Below are 18,573 nucleotides of genomic sequence, written 5' to 3'. Positions count from 1 at the left end.
AATTAATTTAATGAAAAGTTGGTAGAAATGTGAACTCTGATAGAAAGTCAGCTTAAATTTAGGGAAGTTGGCCAATTATGCCTATGCTGAGGCGTGATGATTCATTTAGGACTCTGAAATAACTTGGTGCACTCTTTGGCCTGGGAGGCGTTGGTAAAGCAGAGAACCCCAAAATATACTAACCGGGGGACCATCCTCCACCACTGAAGAAACACTCCTGCAGGTGGTGACTCTACCGGTAGAGGAGGGCGCCTCCCAGGTGCCCACATACTCTGATTCCATTGCTGGCCTCCAAAGTAAGCCTCTTGCTACAGCTAGCCGGGGTCAAAGCAGGTGATCAAAATAGTGCACGGTAACACCTGGTCTCTGTCAAAGAAACCGACGTTTAGAGCTCCCCTCCTCCTGTCACTGGCAGTTCAGACTTACACCAATTGCTTTACCTCTCCGAGCCAGTTTTCTCACCTGTATGATGATGAGGACAATTTCCACCTCACAAAACTGAGATGAGGATCAGATGTGAGAAGGTGGGTTAAGAATTTAGCCCCGGGGCTGGCAAGTTTTATGGCCAGTGCTCAATAAATGCTAGCTTTGAGGCTATTATGACAGAGATGTCCCCCACATGGTGCCCCTTCAACTCCCAAGAATGGATGTTTGTGTATGTATGTGAAAAATACAAATTGTGATTTGTCTGTGTGATACTTTGAGAGGCATGATGAATGAAGATAAATAGCTCAAAAAATGCTATTACCTGAAGAGGGAATTCAGTGGATGAGTAAATTCAAAACATAGGCAAAACCTACTCTTTGGCCTGTTATTTCGGTCCAAACGGATTTGGTACAAACCTGGAGCAGAAGGCAGGGGGTTGAGAAAGACAGAAACATGACCTGGCAGAAAATCTCCTAAGCAGGAGTTTGTCTTCAGTAAAGATACCTGAGGCCACTTTTGTTGAAGTTCTGGAAGCAAACCAATCTATCATCTCTTCTACCAGATGAATATTTCTTCCCCTCCCCCCCATTATCTCCTTCCCCATGAACCATTCGAGATCTTTTCCTCCTAGTTGCTCTCCTCATCATGAAATTTTAATGCCACAGATACACTCTGTATCTGTTCATTTATTGCATATATATATATTTGTGTTTTATACATAAAATGGGTAAGATTTTTTGACTTGCCCAAAGAACCACAGGTCATTCTGTTTGTGGTGATACTGCCCTCATTTTGAAGGTATGCACTAGACTACAGGCCATCACATCCCTTGTTCAAGTCCTCATGCTCCAAAACTCAGGAAAAACCCTTCATTTCTTTGGTTATTCCCTCTGCTATTTCTTCTTCAAATCTAGCTCTTGACTTTTCACAAATGGGCTATTTTGGCAGCTAAGAAACACAGTACTTTTGAAGTTAACTCATGGTGGCTTCTCACTATATCCTTCCCCACTATTCTCCTCAGATATAATGTGGCTTCTTTTTCTCTTAAGTTTTTCGGGAGGATCATGCCCAGGGAATCTCAAGCCAGCCAGCACTTACTGAGCACCTGATGTATTCCTTTTCCAAGGCAGAGGATAATTTAGGTTCTTTCTGGATACTACTTTTTGCTGCCGAATGCCAGGCTTGGCCAAACCAAAGGTTGTCCCTGTCAGAGGTCATCTTTCTTGGGAGGCACTCTTAAGATTTTAACAGAAAGGGGCAAAGCCACAGCCTGGGAGGAAGAACACATTAAAAGGAAAACCCCCAGCAATATGCATTTCTAGCTTCGGAATCCACTCCCGCTCGGCTCTAACTACTTTTTTTATGTATTAGCCTCATGCTGTTTTCAGGGCCTCTACCTCCTTCCCCTCAAAGTCTTGGCTTGCGGCTTTTTACCTCGCTGTGATCAGTATCAGTCACATTTTAACGTCTCCTGAAAGACATGATTTTACAGCACTGCAAACGTTTGCTTTTACTGCTCAGAAAATATTTTAAAGTTGCATTACTTAGCGTAACCCCGTATCACTGGTGGTGGAAGCAGAAACTTACATGTTAAGATAGAGCTGTCCGAGTGTGTGGAGATCGGTCAGATGCAACTTTGAAGGGCCTTGTTGGTTTGGCCAGGTACTTAGCTAAACCTGGAACTTTACCTCGGCTTCTGTAACCTGAGCATGGCTGAGCATGGAAACTCCAGTGGCTGACGTCCCTGCTGACCAGTGAGTCTGTTAGCTTGAGCATCCCTGAGTTGCACTGTTCGCCTATAGAGTCAATTAAACCCAAAGGCTGGTTCAGCCAGGTGGGCCTGAATGGGCTGACAGACCCACCATGAGGGTCATCCGCACTGGCATTCTGTACACTGTACAACAGGCTTTACTGGATTTGGCAGCACTGGGAATGATGGTGGCTTCACTAGTTTGAACTTCTAGAATGTTACCCTGAGGCTATTATGACAGAGATGTCCCCCACATGGTGCCCCTTCAACTCCCAAGAATGGATGTTTGTGTATGTATGTGGAAAATACAAATTGTGATTTGTCTGTGTGATACTTTGAGAGGCAGATTTTTATCTTCATAAAAAGAAGCCTTGGCTGACCTTTGGAAGCTTCCATTCTGAACAAATGAAAAGCACAAGTAGATTTCTCCCAAGGCAGCACAAAAGCTACCTTTTTATGTACTCAGGTATGAAGAAATACATACCTGAGGATCTGAAGAGATGGCTTTTTTAGTCTACATACTTTAAAAACATTTCAGTATTGATTTTGATCTCCTGAGATGAGCTAAGACAGAATGGCTGATTCCGGATGCTCAATCAATTGCACTTCCGACTAGATCGAGAAGGGATTTCCAGGGCTCCTCTGTGGAATCCTTAAAGTTCTCCTTCGCAGAAAAGGCAGTTTCATTGGACTCTGCTCTAAAGAAGAGTGTCCTGATTTGTGGGATCAGATGGGAAGCTGGTGGGTATGGCAGCTTTTGCATTTCCAGTGTCACTAAGTCTAGTCCTCTCTTCCACACATGCATTAAGAATGGCCAGGTGTCTCTCTGGTTTTGCATCTGCCTCTGAAAGATGTTCATGGCATGCTCGCATGCAGAGAATGTGAATGACTGTAGTAGAATGTCATGCTGGGAACCGTTCCCAGGAATCAGTAGCCTGATCTGAGACAATTTGGAAGGAAGAGCAAGGCAATCTAGAAAATGGGGGATACTTGTGCTCTGCTGTCCTGGGAAAAAGATCAACAGGTTTACACTGCCGTACTGGAGTCTCCTCTCTGCGTCATGCCTGCAAAGCCCAAGGAATTCCCCTGAGTAGAGCAGGACAGAGAGTATATACGCCCATTAAGCAGAGGAGGGGGGAGGACAGAGGGGATGGTGTAGCAAAACCCTTGAATCCAGTCTAGAGGGGAAATGACTGGTGGAGCTCCAATCATTGCTGGTCAATGGGATTTTCTTGGTTGTTCTACCCAAGGCAACTCAGAGAAGATCTTCATTCCTGGCCTTCCACTGAACTGCTCTGACCCTTATCCCGGCTTTCCATGGCCACTCCTGTTAATCCACTGTGGCCAAGGAGAGGCTGCACATGCCAGCTCTGTAAGGGAAAGGATTCTCCTTCACAGTTGCAATTCTATCTGCTTAAGGAAGAGAAGGGAGATAAGGGGCCCCAAGGGGCACGAATTAATTGGGCACTGTTAGTAAATACAGATATCCAGAATCCTGCAGATACCTCGTTGGCGTTTCTAGGTCTTGAGCATTTGCCAAAGTAGAATTTCAGAGCGTGGCATCACACCAATGGCCAATGCAGAGATGTGTTGTAATGGGTGCAGATGAACCATGCTAGGCCTGCCAAGAAGTCAGATGGGCACACACACATGCATGCACACACAGACGTGTACACACTCACACGCACGACAGGAATTAGTCACTGGCTCAGTTTGCTTGTATATATTGTGGAGATCTGGGGCTTAGCTGTCCACTGCAGCAGATGGAAGGAAGATAAGCCAAAAAGGGCAGCAGAGGAGGCAGTAATGGGAAACCCTGCCTGTGCTTCCTGAATGCTGTAATTTGCCAATTGTGTAGACCATACATTTAGACCAATGAGTCAACCTAGCTGCCTATGTAAAATCCTTTCTAATGTTGCTCCCTGTACGTTTTGGGGCAATAGCCACCTGCTTGCCTCACGGGCTTGTTGTGAGGTTGACTGAGGCAACACAAAGTCTTTTGAGCTCCTTGGAGAAAATTCACTTTGTAAGTGCAAAGTATCACCAGTATACCCTGGCAATGAGACTCCCACCAGCAAAAACCAGTCACCAGGAGAGTTGGGGCACCAAAGAAAAGAAGCCAAAGCTGTCCCAGTCTCAGTCCAGGCAAATGAGGTTCCCTAGCTCAATACTAATCTTGCACTGGAGCTTAGTGTCAGTGGCCACAGACGGGTGATCCATTTGGCCCCCAGTCCTGTTTGAACGGCTTGTAGAGCATTTCAACAAATTTTGAATTGCTTGCCAACATTTGAAAATTGGGAGAGTACTCATAACAACCCTGATACCTGGCTTTCTACTGAAAAATCAGAAAATTTGGTAAAGCTAGGTTTGCATTTCTACATGGCAACATTCAGTGGGAGGTGGGCCACGTCTGCCCTCCATAGAAGGGGCATTCACTCTCCAGTGTATTACCACTCCCTACTGTTTTCCACCCTTTCCAGTGCACTCATGTACATTGTTCCTGCCTCATCCACATAGGGGTATTTGAGTTTACAACTCTTTCTACAGGTTCTCCCCTCCCTTCCCTTCCCACAGTCAACGAAAACACTGAATTCATAGCGCTCTCATTATCCAAATCTAGGCCAACTCCCCTAACAGAGGAAAGGCCTGCCCAACCACCTCCTGCCAGGCGGAGACGAAAAGAGAACTTGGTTTATCCCACTCCTTTCCTTGCCAGTAATTCCACCTTAAACCTCAAGGTTTTCTTACTTAGAGATGTCCAAGCAATAATCCAACTAAATTAGATTATAAGCATCAGAAGGTTTTTGTAATAAATAAAAATATAGATATAGTTAAGAGAAGATGAGATTTAATTAATGAGTGTTATTTAAGAGAACAAGTTGTGCCATATACAGAGGATTAAAAGATAAAAAAAGAATAGGAGGGAAAATCAAATTTTAATGAGTTGCCATCTTCATTTGATTTAACTAAATTTCTTCCACTGCTGAAAATATTAACACTTATGAGGGAGTCATTTGTGTGTATCCAGGCAGTTTGATACCTGACTACTTTTTTTTTTATGTAATTACATTGTGTTACAAATGAATTTAAACTACCATTGGAAGTTTAAGGTTTCCATCCTTCCATTGATCTTTTTGGGAAGCTGTTAGCAAGAAACAATGTTGAAAAAATAAACCAAAAATGATTGGCAGGAACACCGGGAAGGGTGTCTTGGGTTAGAAAACAGCAAAGTCTCATGTGGGCAAGGAGACAGCCAAGGTCTGCAGTTCCCCAGACCGTCACCAGCCCCTGTGCCAACCACTCCTCTCTTACCCCTGCTACTCCAGGGACTCACCCAGGGGAAGCTTATGCTGCACCCAGCACACATTAGGTGCTCAAAAAATGTTTCATGAATGAATGAATAAATGAAGGAATGAATATAGTTGTCAGTGCTCAGCTGGAACCAAACGGAGGAGGTGTGGACCTCACTCATGGCATGGGATGATACACGTGTGGCTTTATTCTTTATGTTTGTAACACCCATGTTCCTCCAACCGGCAGACAGATCGTCACTGGGCCATTTCTAGATCTCTCCCTGTTTTGCTCTTGCTCCCTGTGTTCCCTCTTCTTGCAGGCATGGCATCCAGGTGCCCCAGTGAGCTTCTCTTGTAGGAGTGGAACAGCAGGTGGGCCCAGACACCTGGGTTAATGCAGGACGTTTGGCACCCTGGCCTCTCATTTGGGAGTTCCGGGCTCCATGCGTGGTTGTGTGTCGCCTCTACTGCTAACTGCCCGCTCCATGGAGACGCACTTGCGCGCCTCCGGCAAGGGCCTGCAGGTGTGGTGTTCCTGATTTTTAAGCTAACATTTATGGAGTAGCAAGCACTGTGCGAAACGCTTCACTGATAAGTGAAGTGCTCCCAAAAGTAGGACATACATATTAGTATTTCCAATTTGCAGGTGGGAAAAATGGAGGTATAGGTATTAGTATTCCCAATTTACAGGTGGGAAAAATGGAGGTACTGAAGATACATAACTTGCCAAAGGTCAGCCGACTTGCAGTTGATGGAGGCTGGATTTGAAACCAGGTCTTTTTGATTCCAAAACTCATTCATTGAACCCCTCTGCTACATACTTCCCCTCACCAGCCCCACCCTGTGAATGCACAATAACTACACTAGTAAAGCACTGACAATGAGTGTTAATAGTTAGCAAGGAAGGAAGACGTTACATTCTACAAGCATAACGCGGGAGATATTGGGAGCTTGGAGTGGGTGTTGACGTGTATTATGTGTTTCAAGCTGTTTAATTCTGGGTAGACTAGTTTCTGTGCTAGGCTTCTGTACGATATGGTAACATTTCCTCTATCAGACCCCCAGAGAACAGGTCTGTAAGTGAATGCATACGGATTTTTCTTGGTCCCATTGAATGGAAATAAAAAGTTAAATTAGTTCATATTCAAAGTATGGTGAGAGGCAGATAGCAGCATGCTTAAGGGACCCAACTCAACTTGCCTGCATTCCCTGGATTAATAGGAAAAAGCTCCTTTCTCTTACCACCTCTAATATCTTCTTCCATCTCTCTCCCTATTCATGGGAATTGCTATCATCAGTGACATTTGGGCTTCCTGGGCTCACATACACCTAATGTAGAGAAACAGTCTCATTGCCTGTTGCCAGGATGCTCTCTGCAAAGCCGAAGCCACTGCCTTGAATTTCATGTCATTAGAGAGAGCATGTTTCAGTGCAGTAGCGTGACCGGTGATTGACAGCTTGCTAACTTGTTGGAATAAAATCAGGTACAAACGTTTCCTCTGTGCCTGTGAGGTGCTTATTTTATAATCTCTGGGAGCCCCCACCCCCTGGCATTGTTTCTAGACAACTAGACAGGGCTGTCTGGCAATCCCTCTTGGACTTAAAGCATAATTTAAAAAATAAAGAAATGCAATTCACACTTATCAGAGCCCATCACTCTGCTTAGAGCTTTAGACAGATGACCCTTCTGAGCCAAGTTCTAACCAACTTCACTGTTAATTTGACCAGGTGCTGCTGCAGCTGAATTTGGAATCTGTGGGCCCGAATGCTGAGCAATTTAAATCCCCCTGGACAGCAATTCTGTGGGACTTTTTGTCTTTAGAACAGCCGTTAACCCTTCCTTTCCGTGGGGTCTGGCAGGATATAGTTTTTGTAATGGATAGGTTGTGCTGTGTGGTGCTGGATGTCATGTGCGATTAGAGTGAGCCACCTCAAAGAGCCATGCCAGAAACTGCTGGAAACCTGGAGTCTAAGGGATATGGAAACATTTGCCTCTCCACTCCTTTTGTGACACAATTAGTATGAGGATGGGAGATCATAGGGGCTCCTTTACTTGTGGTTGAGCTGGCTGAAAATGGAAGCAACCCTTAACCTAAATGAGAAGGAACAAGGAGATTTTCTCAAAGGGCTGGTTGTGTAGACGACAGGGGTCCTAACTGATCTGAGTTGGAATTTAGAGCCTGGGTGTGTCTGAAGAACATGTGAACATCACCCCCCCACCACCCCTGAGTCTATGGAGGGTGTCTGAGGGTGAGGGAAAGTGAGGAAACCAAAAGGATCTGGTGTTGCCTGTTCTAGAGCCCGGTTGGTTCTGGGACAAAACCTTGATGGATGAGAGAGGCGCTATAGGCAAAAAATGAACAGCTGTTTTCTCAAAGGAACGCGGAACCAGCTGATAAAGATCCCCAGTGTGGGAGAGTGTGGTGGTCTCTCCTTCACTGTGGAAACACAGCAGAACTTGGGTTGAGGGGGCACTGAGGGTGCTGGTTGGCACACCTCTGGCAGTAGGGAGGATACTGTAGGGCTCCCCTGAAGTGAATTTTGTAAACAGCAGGCCTCTGTGAGTGGACCACGCTTGAAGAATCTGAATGGGCTGACCATGAGCATGTGAGACAGCCCTGGAAACTTCTAGGAATGTTTGGGATGTCAGGGGGTAGTGAGCTTTGTGGTTGGGATGAGCCATGAAACTGGAGAGGTGATGTGAATGATTCCTTATTTGTGAGACAGATTTTTAGGGCTTGGGGTGATGTGGGTTCTGTCAGTCTTGGAATAGAACCTATGAAAGGCTAGAGTGTGTCCCCATTCTATTTTATGAATGTCTCGTGTCACCTACCCATCTTGTTTCAACTATCATCCCAGCTCACTTGGAAAAGTATAAAAACCTCTACTACATTAATCTCCTCACTTGACACTTGTTGGCCAGGAGGAGTCAACCACATCTTGACAGATCTGGGAACAGAAAGAGAGATACACCACCATGAACCACAGAATAAGGTTGTTTGTGGGGAATCCCATGGCAAAAACTATGGGAAAAGATGGAGTAGGCTTCTTAAGGATCTTAATAATCAAAAAACAAACAAACAAACAAAAAAACACAGGCTAGTAGCTTTTAATTACTTTGCAGATATTGCCTGCTATCATTGAGGACCAAAGAGGCCTCCCCCTTACTGATTACAATGAAAATATGTTTTTAAAAACAAATGCTTTATTTAAAACTAGGGATATTTTTTTAATTAGAGGAAAGATTAACTAAATGCATTTTCTCTTGTAACTTAATCCATTCTAATTATCCTGAGAATGGTTATGATGAAATACTTAACTTTCTTCTAGTTGCTATTTCACGTGGTTTCTTTCCTTATTACCCACGAAGGGAAATGCTCAGAGATGGTCAATGACATGGTGGCCTTCTGCGAGTCTGCTTATAATGATGCATTCAATACATGATGAAAAGGATGAGGAGGAAACCAGTAAACCCTGACTGTGGTGGGTTTTCAAAATGATGGTGCCCTGTTTCCCAAAGGCAATAAAGACAAGACTTTAAAAAAGAGCTTGTGAAATAGAGTGCTATGAAGGAAGTGGCTGGCATAAGATTGAACCCCATTAGGCAGGCAACTTGGGAGGAAATACAAAATCTGTTCCTTATATGAACATCTGGGATACTCTGTGTGGCTCCTGATAACCCAGGAGATGAGCAAAGGAATTTCAAAGAATCCCCAGATGTTACCCATGGGCTTTGCTCCAAGGAGTAATGCAACTGCAGCACGGGAGGAATGAGGGTAATTGTGCAGTTCATTGGGCTGAGTAGGGACAATCAGTGCAATTCTTGAGTCTCCGAAAGTCATATGTGACTCAACTGAGTTCAAAGGTGAGCCTCCTGGGTTATTTCTTGTTGTACAGAGCAAGTACAAATATTATCTTGGAACCCAGAGTCAGAAAAGGAGAGACCAGGACAAGGTCTTCTAAGAGACACTGACCTGGTGGCATCCTCAATGGGAGAAATGCCAGGTTCCTTCTTAAAGGAAGCAGTGTCCTTCCAGACTCCTCTAGAGTATGTCTGTGGTCCCTAGTTTGAGAAATGCCGGCTTAAAAGAATTGAAGTTTTATTCTATTCAATAATAACATAATTCTAAACCAATACTTCAAAGGAAAAGACTTTTCTTTTGAACAGCACTTATTATAAAAATGAAACCCAGAATTAAAAACAAATTCTCATAGACCTCTTGGCTTCTCTGGAATATGTCCAAGAAATCTAGTTGGAGAAATTTTGGTTGAAAGTAGCAAACCCCAGTTTCACAATAAGTCTCCATTAACATGAGGATATTCAGATGTTTGATTCCATGTATAATTGGGCTGTTTGGTAAAATAAGCAGGTTCAATTCCATGTAAGAGAGCCAGTTTATATTTCTCTGTAAGAAGCAGATGGCAGCGAGTTACAGAACAAAACTTTGGGAAATTGATAGCGGGTAGGTATTATTTTTGAAATGCTGCTAACTGCTTGATAGGTTGGAGGCAGATATATGAAAGGGAGATTGAAAGTAAGAGAAATGTCTTAATGAGAAATTTATTTTGATGATCTTCCCTTGTTTTTATCTTACACTGGTAATAGATAATGGTGGTGGTGATGGGGCTGGAGGATGATGATGATGATGATGACATTAGCTCACATTTGTTTGGCTCTTACTTTATGGTAGGCACTGTGCCCATACTTCACATATAACCCAATGAGGTAGGTCATCTCTTGTTTTCCCATTTGCAGACAAAGAAACTGAGGCACACAAAGGTGAGGAAAGCTGCCAGGATTTGATCTCAGGCAGACTGACATGTAAGCCTGTATCTTAAGTGCTTCATTTTGCTTGCATTGCCCTGAATCCAGTAAAGTGGATATAGATAGATGAGCCTCTACGTAACACCATTTTTAAAATAAACAAACACAAATATAAAGGAATAAAATGGACTCTGATTATTCAGACTATGGAAGGAAGTTTTTCAATGCAGAGAAAAAATTTCCTAGGTAAACCAGATATAAATTGACCAGAGATGAGCAGATGGAGAAACTAACAAAAAAGTACCATTGACTATCCTCAACCATTCAAAAAAAGCATGATCAGCTGAGCCAACACTACGTTGTATCTAGTCCTTTAATGTAAAGTGTGTATTATGGGATCCTACTTGGAGGTCCTCCCCATGCCTTACAGAAAAGAGAAAGGTTTGATTGTACTAGAGTGGCCCATTCATATAATTTTGCATCAAAGTAATAAAATTCAGGAGATGGACCAGTCCTTAGAGATCATCTCATCCAAGTGTGTTCTAAATTCAGTCGATCATATATTGCATTCATGATATTTGCAATATCTGCACTGTTATTTACTTAATATGTTTCTTTAAATTTATTCAGGCCTAATATTGCTACTCACTTTTGCCATATCTATAAGCAATACCAGTATAATCATGAGTTTGATGAGCCATAGTTCTCCCAAACACATATTTTTAAAAACCCTATGTAACCATTCAATAAAATATATTTGCACACCAAAAAAAGCATTTCATGTTTGGGACTACACTCTGGAAAGCAGTTATGTGGCCCAATCCCCTCATTTGCCGCAGGAAGAAACTGAGGCTGGGAAGGTGGGTGACTACTCCAAGAGCACCCAGAATGTTTGTGGCAGAGTCAAGCCCAGAACACAGATATCCTCCATCCTCTATCAATCTATTTTTCATGAAACCACAACAAATCAGACAGTGAGTGATGGGAAAATATCCACCACAAATACCTACAGGAGCTCAGATCTCTACGGCCCTCTTTGTGTTCCTTTCCTTTTAATGTAAAGTCTTGAGGGCATTTTGTGGGACCTGACAATCCCAAACTTGGAAGGAACTGGTTCTGAATAAATTGAACAGTTGGTTCTTTGTCAAAGCTCAAGTCACGGAGCACTCACTACTTATACTAGAGTAGAAAATCCGCCCCACCCCTTTTTTTCCAACAGCTCTTATTCCTCTATGTTTTCCTTTGAGTGTAGAATCTTCTTCACGCTAACACTCACCCATGGGTTTTTGTCCTAAGAGTTCCAAACTGTTTTAGTTCTGTGCTCTTGTGAAGTCAGTAACACTTCATACTAAGCTATTTACTTGTTGGGTCTGGCCTCAGCACTGTGGGCAACAAGCTAGTATATCAACAGGATCCTCTAAAACAGTAAGGGTATGGTACATGAATGCTCGAAGTCACTGTCTCCCCACAGAACTAAAACATCGAGGCTCCTTTCCCTCTTTTCTTCTTCCTCCTTTTTTTTTTTTTTTTTTTTTTAAAGTAGGCTCCACACCCAGCATGGAATCCAACATAGGGCTTGAACTCACGACCCTGAGATCAAGACCTGAGCTGAGATCAAGAATTGGATGCTTAACTGATTGAGCCACCTAGGCACCCCGCCCCCCTTTTCTTTTTTGATGGGCACATACTACTAAATCACATAGGAAAAATTACCAAAAAAAATTTCCATTTAAACTACAGAATGGTCCAGCCATTAAGTGAAGGTGAGCCTATGTCTGTCTCTGTAGTCTATTTTCCAACTGATGCTTAAAGCCCCTCTTCAACACCCAGGCCGAGACAGTCAACACTTTGAGTGATGAGAATCTGATTACTTGTAAGGCACTTTTCTCTTTTCATTTTATTTTACTTTTTAGAGTGAGTTGTAAAGGTGTTCCTGTAACTTCTACCTTCTGGTCCTCGTTCAGAGTGTGGGTAGGAGAGTTGGGTAGACTGCCTGACCCAGACTCCAAGAGAACTTCTGGGCATGTGGTGGCTCACATTTTGGCCAAATTGTGGGGAAAAAATTCAGAAGTGTAACCCCGCTCAAAGTTTGTCCATAATCTTTAACAGTGAAAGACCATCCCTTCAGGTGTTCACTTCAAAAAAGAATGGAGCTCCTAGCATAGGTTCTAATAAGAGCCCCCAGAGGAATAGGTTAATTAACCAATCAGAGAATTAGCTGCTCCCACAGACCTGGTGGTAAGGATGGCTCCACTGTGGCTAATTTCATCTCAACTTGATCTCATTGTGGAGTCACGAAAGCTCGAATGTTCAAGGATAAAAGCTACAAGAAAAATGTTTCCATAACTTAGAATGAAACTGGAATGAGATGCAGAAGCTGCTGTACTCAGTCTGAAGTTGGTTAATTTTGATACTCACTTCCTTCCCATCTTGTTCCCTGTAGCTCTCAAGCTCTTTCCCTCTCGGACTGTGACCCTGTCTACTTCTGATGACAATCACTTAATCAGCACATCAGATTGTTGCACGGCTTGTTTTACCTTGGGTAAAGATTCATTTCCTTATTAACATCACAAGAACCTATTTCTTTCCCCAACCAATTAAAGAGGAAAAATAGAAGGGCCCCAGTGAAATAGAGGGAAAAGAAAACTGTTTTGACTTGTGGCACATGGCAGGTCACTCAGCCCCACATGGTCCTAGAAATCGAGTCCTCATGATTCTGAAATGCAACTGGAGGTCAAGACCACACAGACAAAATAAACAAGTTGTAATCGCCATTTCCGGCATTGCTCACCACCCAGATATCAAAGAGTTCACTGAGGGTGGGCGCCTGGTGTTGGTGGATTTATTCTGTGGGTGCGTTTGTTTATGTTATTCAGAGCAGCTGTCTGGACAGCCCACATTCAGGAGACAATAGCAACAATCCTCAATTAGCATTTAGTTTCCCTCCTTGCATTCTCTGGCAAAATGTTATTTCTCCCTGTACTTGGCTCCACTATTCCGCTCACAGAGCACACGAACAATTACTCTACAACAGACACCTAGCGGAGTTTACTACAGTTCACAGTGATTTTTGACCTATTCTGTAGTCCCTTTATGCCTTGGGGATATAGTCTCTGGATGGCCTTCTGAAGTTCAATGCCCAGTTCAGTAAGGGGTGGTGGGTGACAGAAATAACAACCCATTTTAGGATTATGTTTAAAGAATAAAACTAATCTAACTACACAATGCGCTTTCTGATTTATTCATAAGAGTAAACTGCAGGCTATCCAAATAATACTAATATATTCCAAAGATAAACATGAATTGTGGTTCATTTGGATTCAAAGCATACTTCTTATCTATGCAATTCTGTAGGTCTTAGCCATACCTTACATTGAACTTGTTAGAAAAACGTAATATAAGAATTATTGCTTGGTAGAACCCAGTCTACCAAGATGTTAACTCTAACAGATAATATTGAAATGTTATACCTTATATTTAAATCTTTAGCAATATGGACTAAATTTCCAAACATAAAAAAATAATAATTCGGTTGAAAATTCCAGAAATGCATTTGACCAAACGTGGATAGATCCTAATGGATTGAGTTTTAGAAGTCAGTTTTTATCCTTATTCCTGCCCCCACCCCCTGGCCCCCTGCATCTATCTTCTTGCTTCCTTCAGCACAATAAATTCGATCAGCCAGTGCTGATGTCAATCGTTCAGTTGACGATTTGCAATGGTCCTAAGAAAACCACCTCTCACCACAACCTTTTGAAAATAGGCCGCAGACAACCCTTGTACCCCAACACAAACCACCCAGGCTCAGCCTCACCCCAAATCTCCTAATGCATTGTTTGTAGACTAGGTGCCATTTCATTCTTATTTATTTTCTGTTTTCAAAATACAGCATTTGAGGCTCTGCTTGGAAAGGACCAAAAAGCCTCTCTCTCCTTTCTGTCAGTATCCCTGAGGAGGAGAACCGATTCTGGGCTTGTAAATTGTGGTATTTACTTAAAATGAATTGACAGGAGTGTCTGCTCAAAATAAAAGTCTAAAACTCCACACAGCAGCTCCGGGGTTAGAGGTTGAAAAGCAAAAGAAGCAATTATGTGCGACCAAACATCTCGAGATTCTGAATAGCAAATCTCACCAGCCAAGGTATTGTTTGGCTTTTTTGAGGATACAGCACCTATCCTACAAATAAAACCAGGGAGTCCCAATTTCTCACAAGGAAAGACTTTGGTGATAAATATCTTCATAACTTACGTAGCGTGAACTCATACAGTTGCAAGAGATCATAGTTTTGAACAAGAGACTTTCCTGGACCTAAAACTCCCTTCATTTTGGTAGCTTTACCTGCCACGTGAATTTGCACACTGTCTATGTCTCCCGAGAGCTCATGCATGTTAGTGCATGCACATGTGAATCTCGAACCAGGCACTTCACGTAGCAGAAACACCTTTCCCCAATTCATCTCACCCACAGGGCTGCTAGAACGACACATCTCCTATGTTCTCTTGCTGGCTATAAACTCAACTTCTCCTACCCAGGCTAGAGGTGCCACCATCCATCCCATTTCATCTTCAAAGGCTCCAGAGACACTTCCACTCAATTATTATTTTCTCCCCACTCCCACACTGGACCTTGTCCTTTCCTCTGACAGCCTTCAAACCACAGCTGGGGACCTGTCCCTAAAGTGAGTGCGGACCAGCCTCTTTCTTCTCTTCTTTTTCCATCAAAATCTGTGCAACTGTCTAATTCAGCGGTGGGCCGATTGTTCCTGTAAAGGGCCGGGTAACACAGGGCTCTGTGGACCGTGTGGTCTCCGTGGCAAGGACTCAGCACTAAGATGGAGTGTGCAGGCTGACAACATATCCATGAACGGGAGTGGCTGTCCTTGAAAAACACTTTAATGGACACTGAAATTTGAATTTCATTTAATTGTCACTTGTCAGAAAAAATCTCTTTTAACTTCGTCAATGTAGAGACAATTCTTAGCTTGTAAGCCATAGAAAAATAGTCAGCAGGTCAGCTATGGTCCCCTCAGCCGTAGTTTTCCAAACTGTCCCGATCCATCTGGGCTGTGCTCTTGTGAGCTATTCCCAGAGTGAGGCTGAGTTGTGGGTAGGGGAGAGCCAGCAGGCAGCACTGCGGGGCCAGCAAACCCTCAGCAGGTGTGGAAAGGGAGCACAAAGAAGAGGTGAGACTGGATGGTGTGAACTGAAAAAAAGTAGGATTTTCTACCTAAAGGTTATTGGTTGCAAGAGCTCTTTTTCCGGGGGTGGGGTCGGGGGGAGGACTGGGGCAATGGAGGTATGGGGTTGGGGGAAAGTCTTTAAATCACCCCAGGCATGCAAAAGCCCATCAAGAGGAATGTTCCTGAAGACGGGAAGCTATTGGTACAAATTGTAAACTGGCTTGGTAGTGGGCTATGCACATCCCTCCCTTGAGAGTTTTCTGAATTATCCCCCAGACTCGGCAGGGAACAGAAGATGAAAGCAACTGCAGGGGAGCAGGATCTGGAGCATCATTGAGAGATTGCAAAAACAATTCACTGCCAACAGACTGTCCCGGCAGGGTCCCAGTGCTATAGTCGTGGCCTGGATTGGCACGCTGCCCCTCAGATGCCCAATTAGACGGAACTGGGGTAAATCTAATGCAGAGTACACTTGATCTCTGCTTCACCACTCAAATGAACAGCATGGGAAATTGAGTCTGACCTCATGAGTCAGCCCTGGACAAGCTCCTAACTCCGTCTCTCCCTCCAGGTAGCCAATCTGTTGACTGGGGTGTTAGGGCTAGGACAGAGGGGAGGGCCACAAACTTGATGGCTAGCTTCAAAGGTAACTTTAAGGGGGCAAGTCAGTAGTTTGCTCTGAGAATTTCCTTGCAAGTGAGTGGATTAGCCAGCTCCACAATGAACTCAATCCAGCAAAAGCAAAAACTAGAGGTAAAATGATACTCAAGTTGACAAGTTTGTGACACTGTCTGAGGGATGTGAAAAACCAAAGAGCAGTTGGCTCCCATCTCCTCAAAGGGATAACTGGATACATTCAATCCAGTATTGTCTTACCCTGAACCACAACATTGACAAAAAGCAATCAAAAGCAAAACTGAAGAAACCTGGAAACTATTACTTCTCAAGAGAGAAAACGACCTTAAAAAAAAAAAATCTCAGTTGAGAAACTTAAGCAGGAAGGTGGCTGAGTGAGAATGACATGGGAATGACCGTTGAACGGTGGTGGCAGTGATGGGGAGGGTCAGGGGCCCAAGGACGACGTCTTGTCTTGGGACAGCAGGAGGGTGCGCAAACCTCCTCCGGTGGTCCCTGGCTCCCCAGGAAATGTGGGAATCCTGCCTGCATCTAACCTGGTCTAAAATAAGTGAGTTCAATTGTTGCTAGCAAGCCGGGATCCAGTGATCCAGCCAGCGGGGAGAGTATTCAAAAAGGGGAGACTTGCAGACCGCAGTCACACGGGGTGCTTGAAACCCTCAGGTCCTGACAATTTCCCATGCGTGTGCATTTCTCCCTCCCCAAATCAGTCATTTGAATGGATTTTATCTGGTTTCGTCCTTGCCTCCCAATCTGGAGTTCTGGAAAGAAGGGAAAGCGTTTTCTAGTCGGGGACCTTGCTTTTCCCTTCCCTCGCCCCCCGGAGATTTGGAGAGGCAGCAGGAATGTTGTAGAGCACCCGTGTCCCTGAAGGAACAGCCCGTTGCAATGCACGACCATCACTATAGATCTACGATTTATGAAAATAAAGCAATATGTGCCTGTTTCGGTGCCTGCCGTTTGCCTACCAATGGTGCAGTGTTCACCATTCCAGCCCTCTCGGCATTCACATTTGCCATCCTTACAGGTCCCGTGCTCAATGCAGCGGGGGTGGCACACGCGCTGGTCACAAGCGGCGCCTGTCCAGCCCTCTTCACAGCGGCAGGCTCCCCCGACGCAGACGCCGTGAGTGCCACAGTCTACTGGGCACACTTCTGGAAGAAAAACAATGATTACAGCTCAACACCACAGCTGGCAAAACCCTCCACTGGAGGCCAGACCACACACATGGCCTGGGTCCCTGGAGCAGGCCCCACGGCCCAGCAGGTGTGTCCCCGGGGGGGAGGCCTGCGCCTTCACCGGGCTGGGTATGAACTGTTAACATGGCTTCTAGAGCCGCGGTTCCCATGGCCAGGTCCCTAGAGCAGCAACATCGTGGTCCCCTGGGGACTTGGGACAAACGCAAATTCTTGGGCCTTGCTTGGACCTCCTGAATCAGACACTCTGGGAGGGGGGCCCAGAAATTTGTCTTCCCAAGTCCTCCAGGTGGTTTTGATGTGCACCGGAGTGTGAGAACCACCATTCCAGAGCTCGAGGCCACCCCAGGCGGAGGTCAGACAGATGCATGTGGATCCTGACTCCCTGGCCAGCTGGGATTTTGACCCTGTTGAGAGCCTGGACTGACCAAAGGCCACTCGGGAAGCCTGCAGCTCCATCCCCACAGTGATTGCAAACCCAGTTGTCAGCCCGATCAGCACCTTGTGGCAATGAAGACCACTCTAATTGTGCTACATTTACACAGCCTCTTTCTCAAAGGAGCTCAAAGTCTTTTGTGCTTGGGGAGGAGACAGACAGACAGATATACACTCTCTGGTATTCCAGACCTCTCACTCGAGGACAAGCACGTGCCAGACATTCATCCTTACGACAGACTGCTGAGGGAGGCATGGCTTATCATGCCAGGGCAGGGAAAACGCAATCAGGAGGGGCAGTGACTCACTCGAAGTCACACAGCATATCGGCAGCAAGCTTGGGCCTTGGATCGAGGGCTCCTCCTCCCCCATCCTCTGCAGAGCTTGGCCTGGACCCCCGGCATCAGCGTTGAAGCCAGAGGCGAGTGGGCTGAGAAGACGTCTCAAAATAGCCCATTTTAACTGACTCTTTTTTTTTTTCTTTTGGAATGAAATATTCATTTCTTTCCCATTGTAGGCAAAGCTTCACATATATTCCCTTCCTGATTGCCATGGCAATCTAACAGCTGTCTCACTACCCAGAGGAAGGGGGCGGAATGATGATCGCTTGCTTGGATAGGCACTTGTCACTGCAAACGGAACCATTCTCGGGTAGGTTGGGACTGGCTTGAACTGTTGAACTGTTCCATTTTAGGGTCACTCGGGAGGTAAGACACATACTCTTAATTTTAGGAAAATAAAGTGTACTGCGCAACTTCATTATTTTCCTGTCACTGGAGTATTGCGGAGTTTTATAACATGTTCACACGGCACCCTGAGGGAGCCTCTTTTCTGTTTTATAGGACGTTCCATTCAGTTTGTCTGGGACTGAATTGTTCTGTTTTGTTTTCTGG

General features: G+C 44.6%; 1 protein-coding gene across 15 annotated transcripts in view; it reads right to left on the bottom strand.

The window, feature by feature from the left end:
• TENM2 (teneurin transmembrane protein 2) overlaps positions 1–18,573 on the bottom strand; it is a 1,203,413-nt gene that overhangs the window by 123,031 nt on the left and 1,061,809 nt on the right. For 12 of the 15 annotated variants that reach the window (XM_032403433.1, XM_032403432.1, XM_032403428.1 and 9 more), the window contains one exon: positions 16,991–17,203. The exons of 1 other annotated variant lie outside the window; for it this stretch is intronic. In XM_032403433.1, the coding sequence (XP_032259324.1) occupies positions 16,991–17,203 (213 nt within the window). The remainder of the gene's footprint in view (positions 1–16,990; positions 17,204–18,573) is intronic. 2 more of the 15 variants (XM_032403435.1, XM_032403437.1) reach the window with 1 other exon arrangement.

Source organism: Phoca vitulina, unplaced genomic scaffold (assembly GCF_004348235.1).
Source record: "Phoca vitulina isolate PV1807 unplaced genomic scaffold, GSC_HSeal_1.0 scaffold6, whole genome shotgun sequence".
In the NCBI taxonomy this organism is placed as follows: domain Eukaryota; kingdom Metazoa; phylum Chordata; class Mammalia; order Carnivora; family Phocidae; genus Phoca; species Phoca vitulina.
Note: the sequence above shows the minus strand (reverse complement) of the source record. Positions and strands in the feature narration are given on the sequence as shown.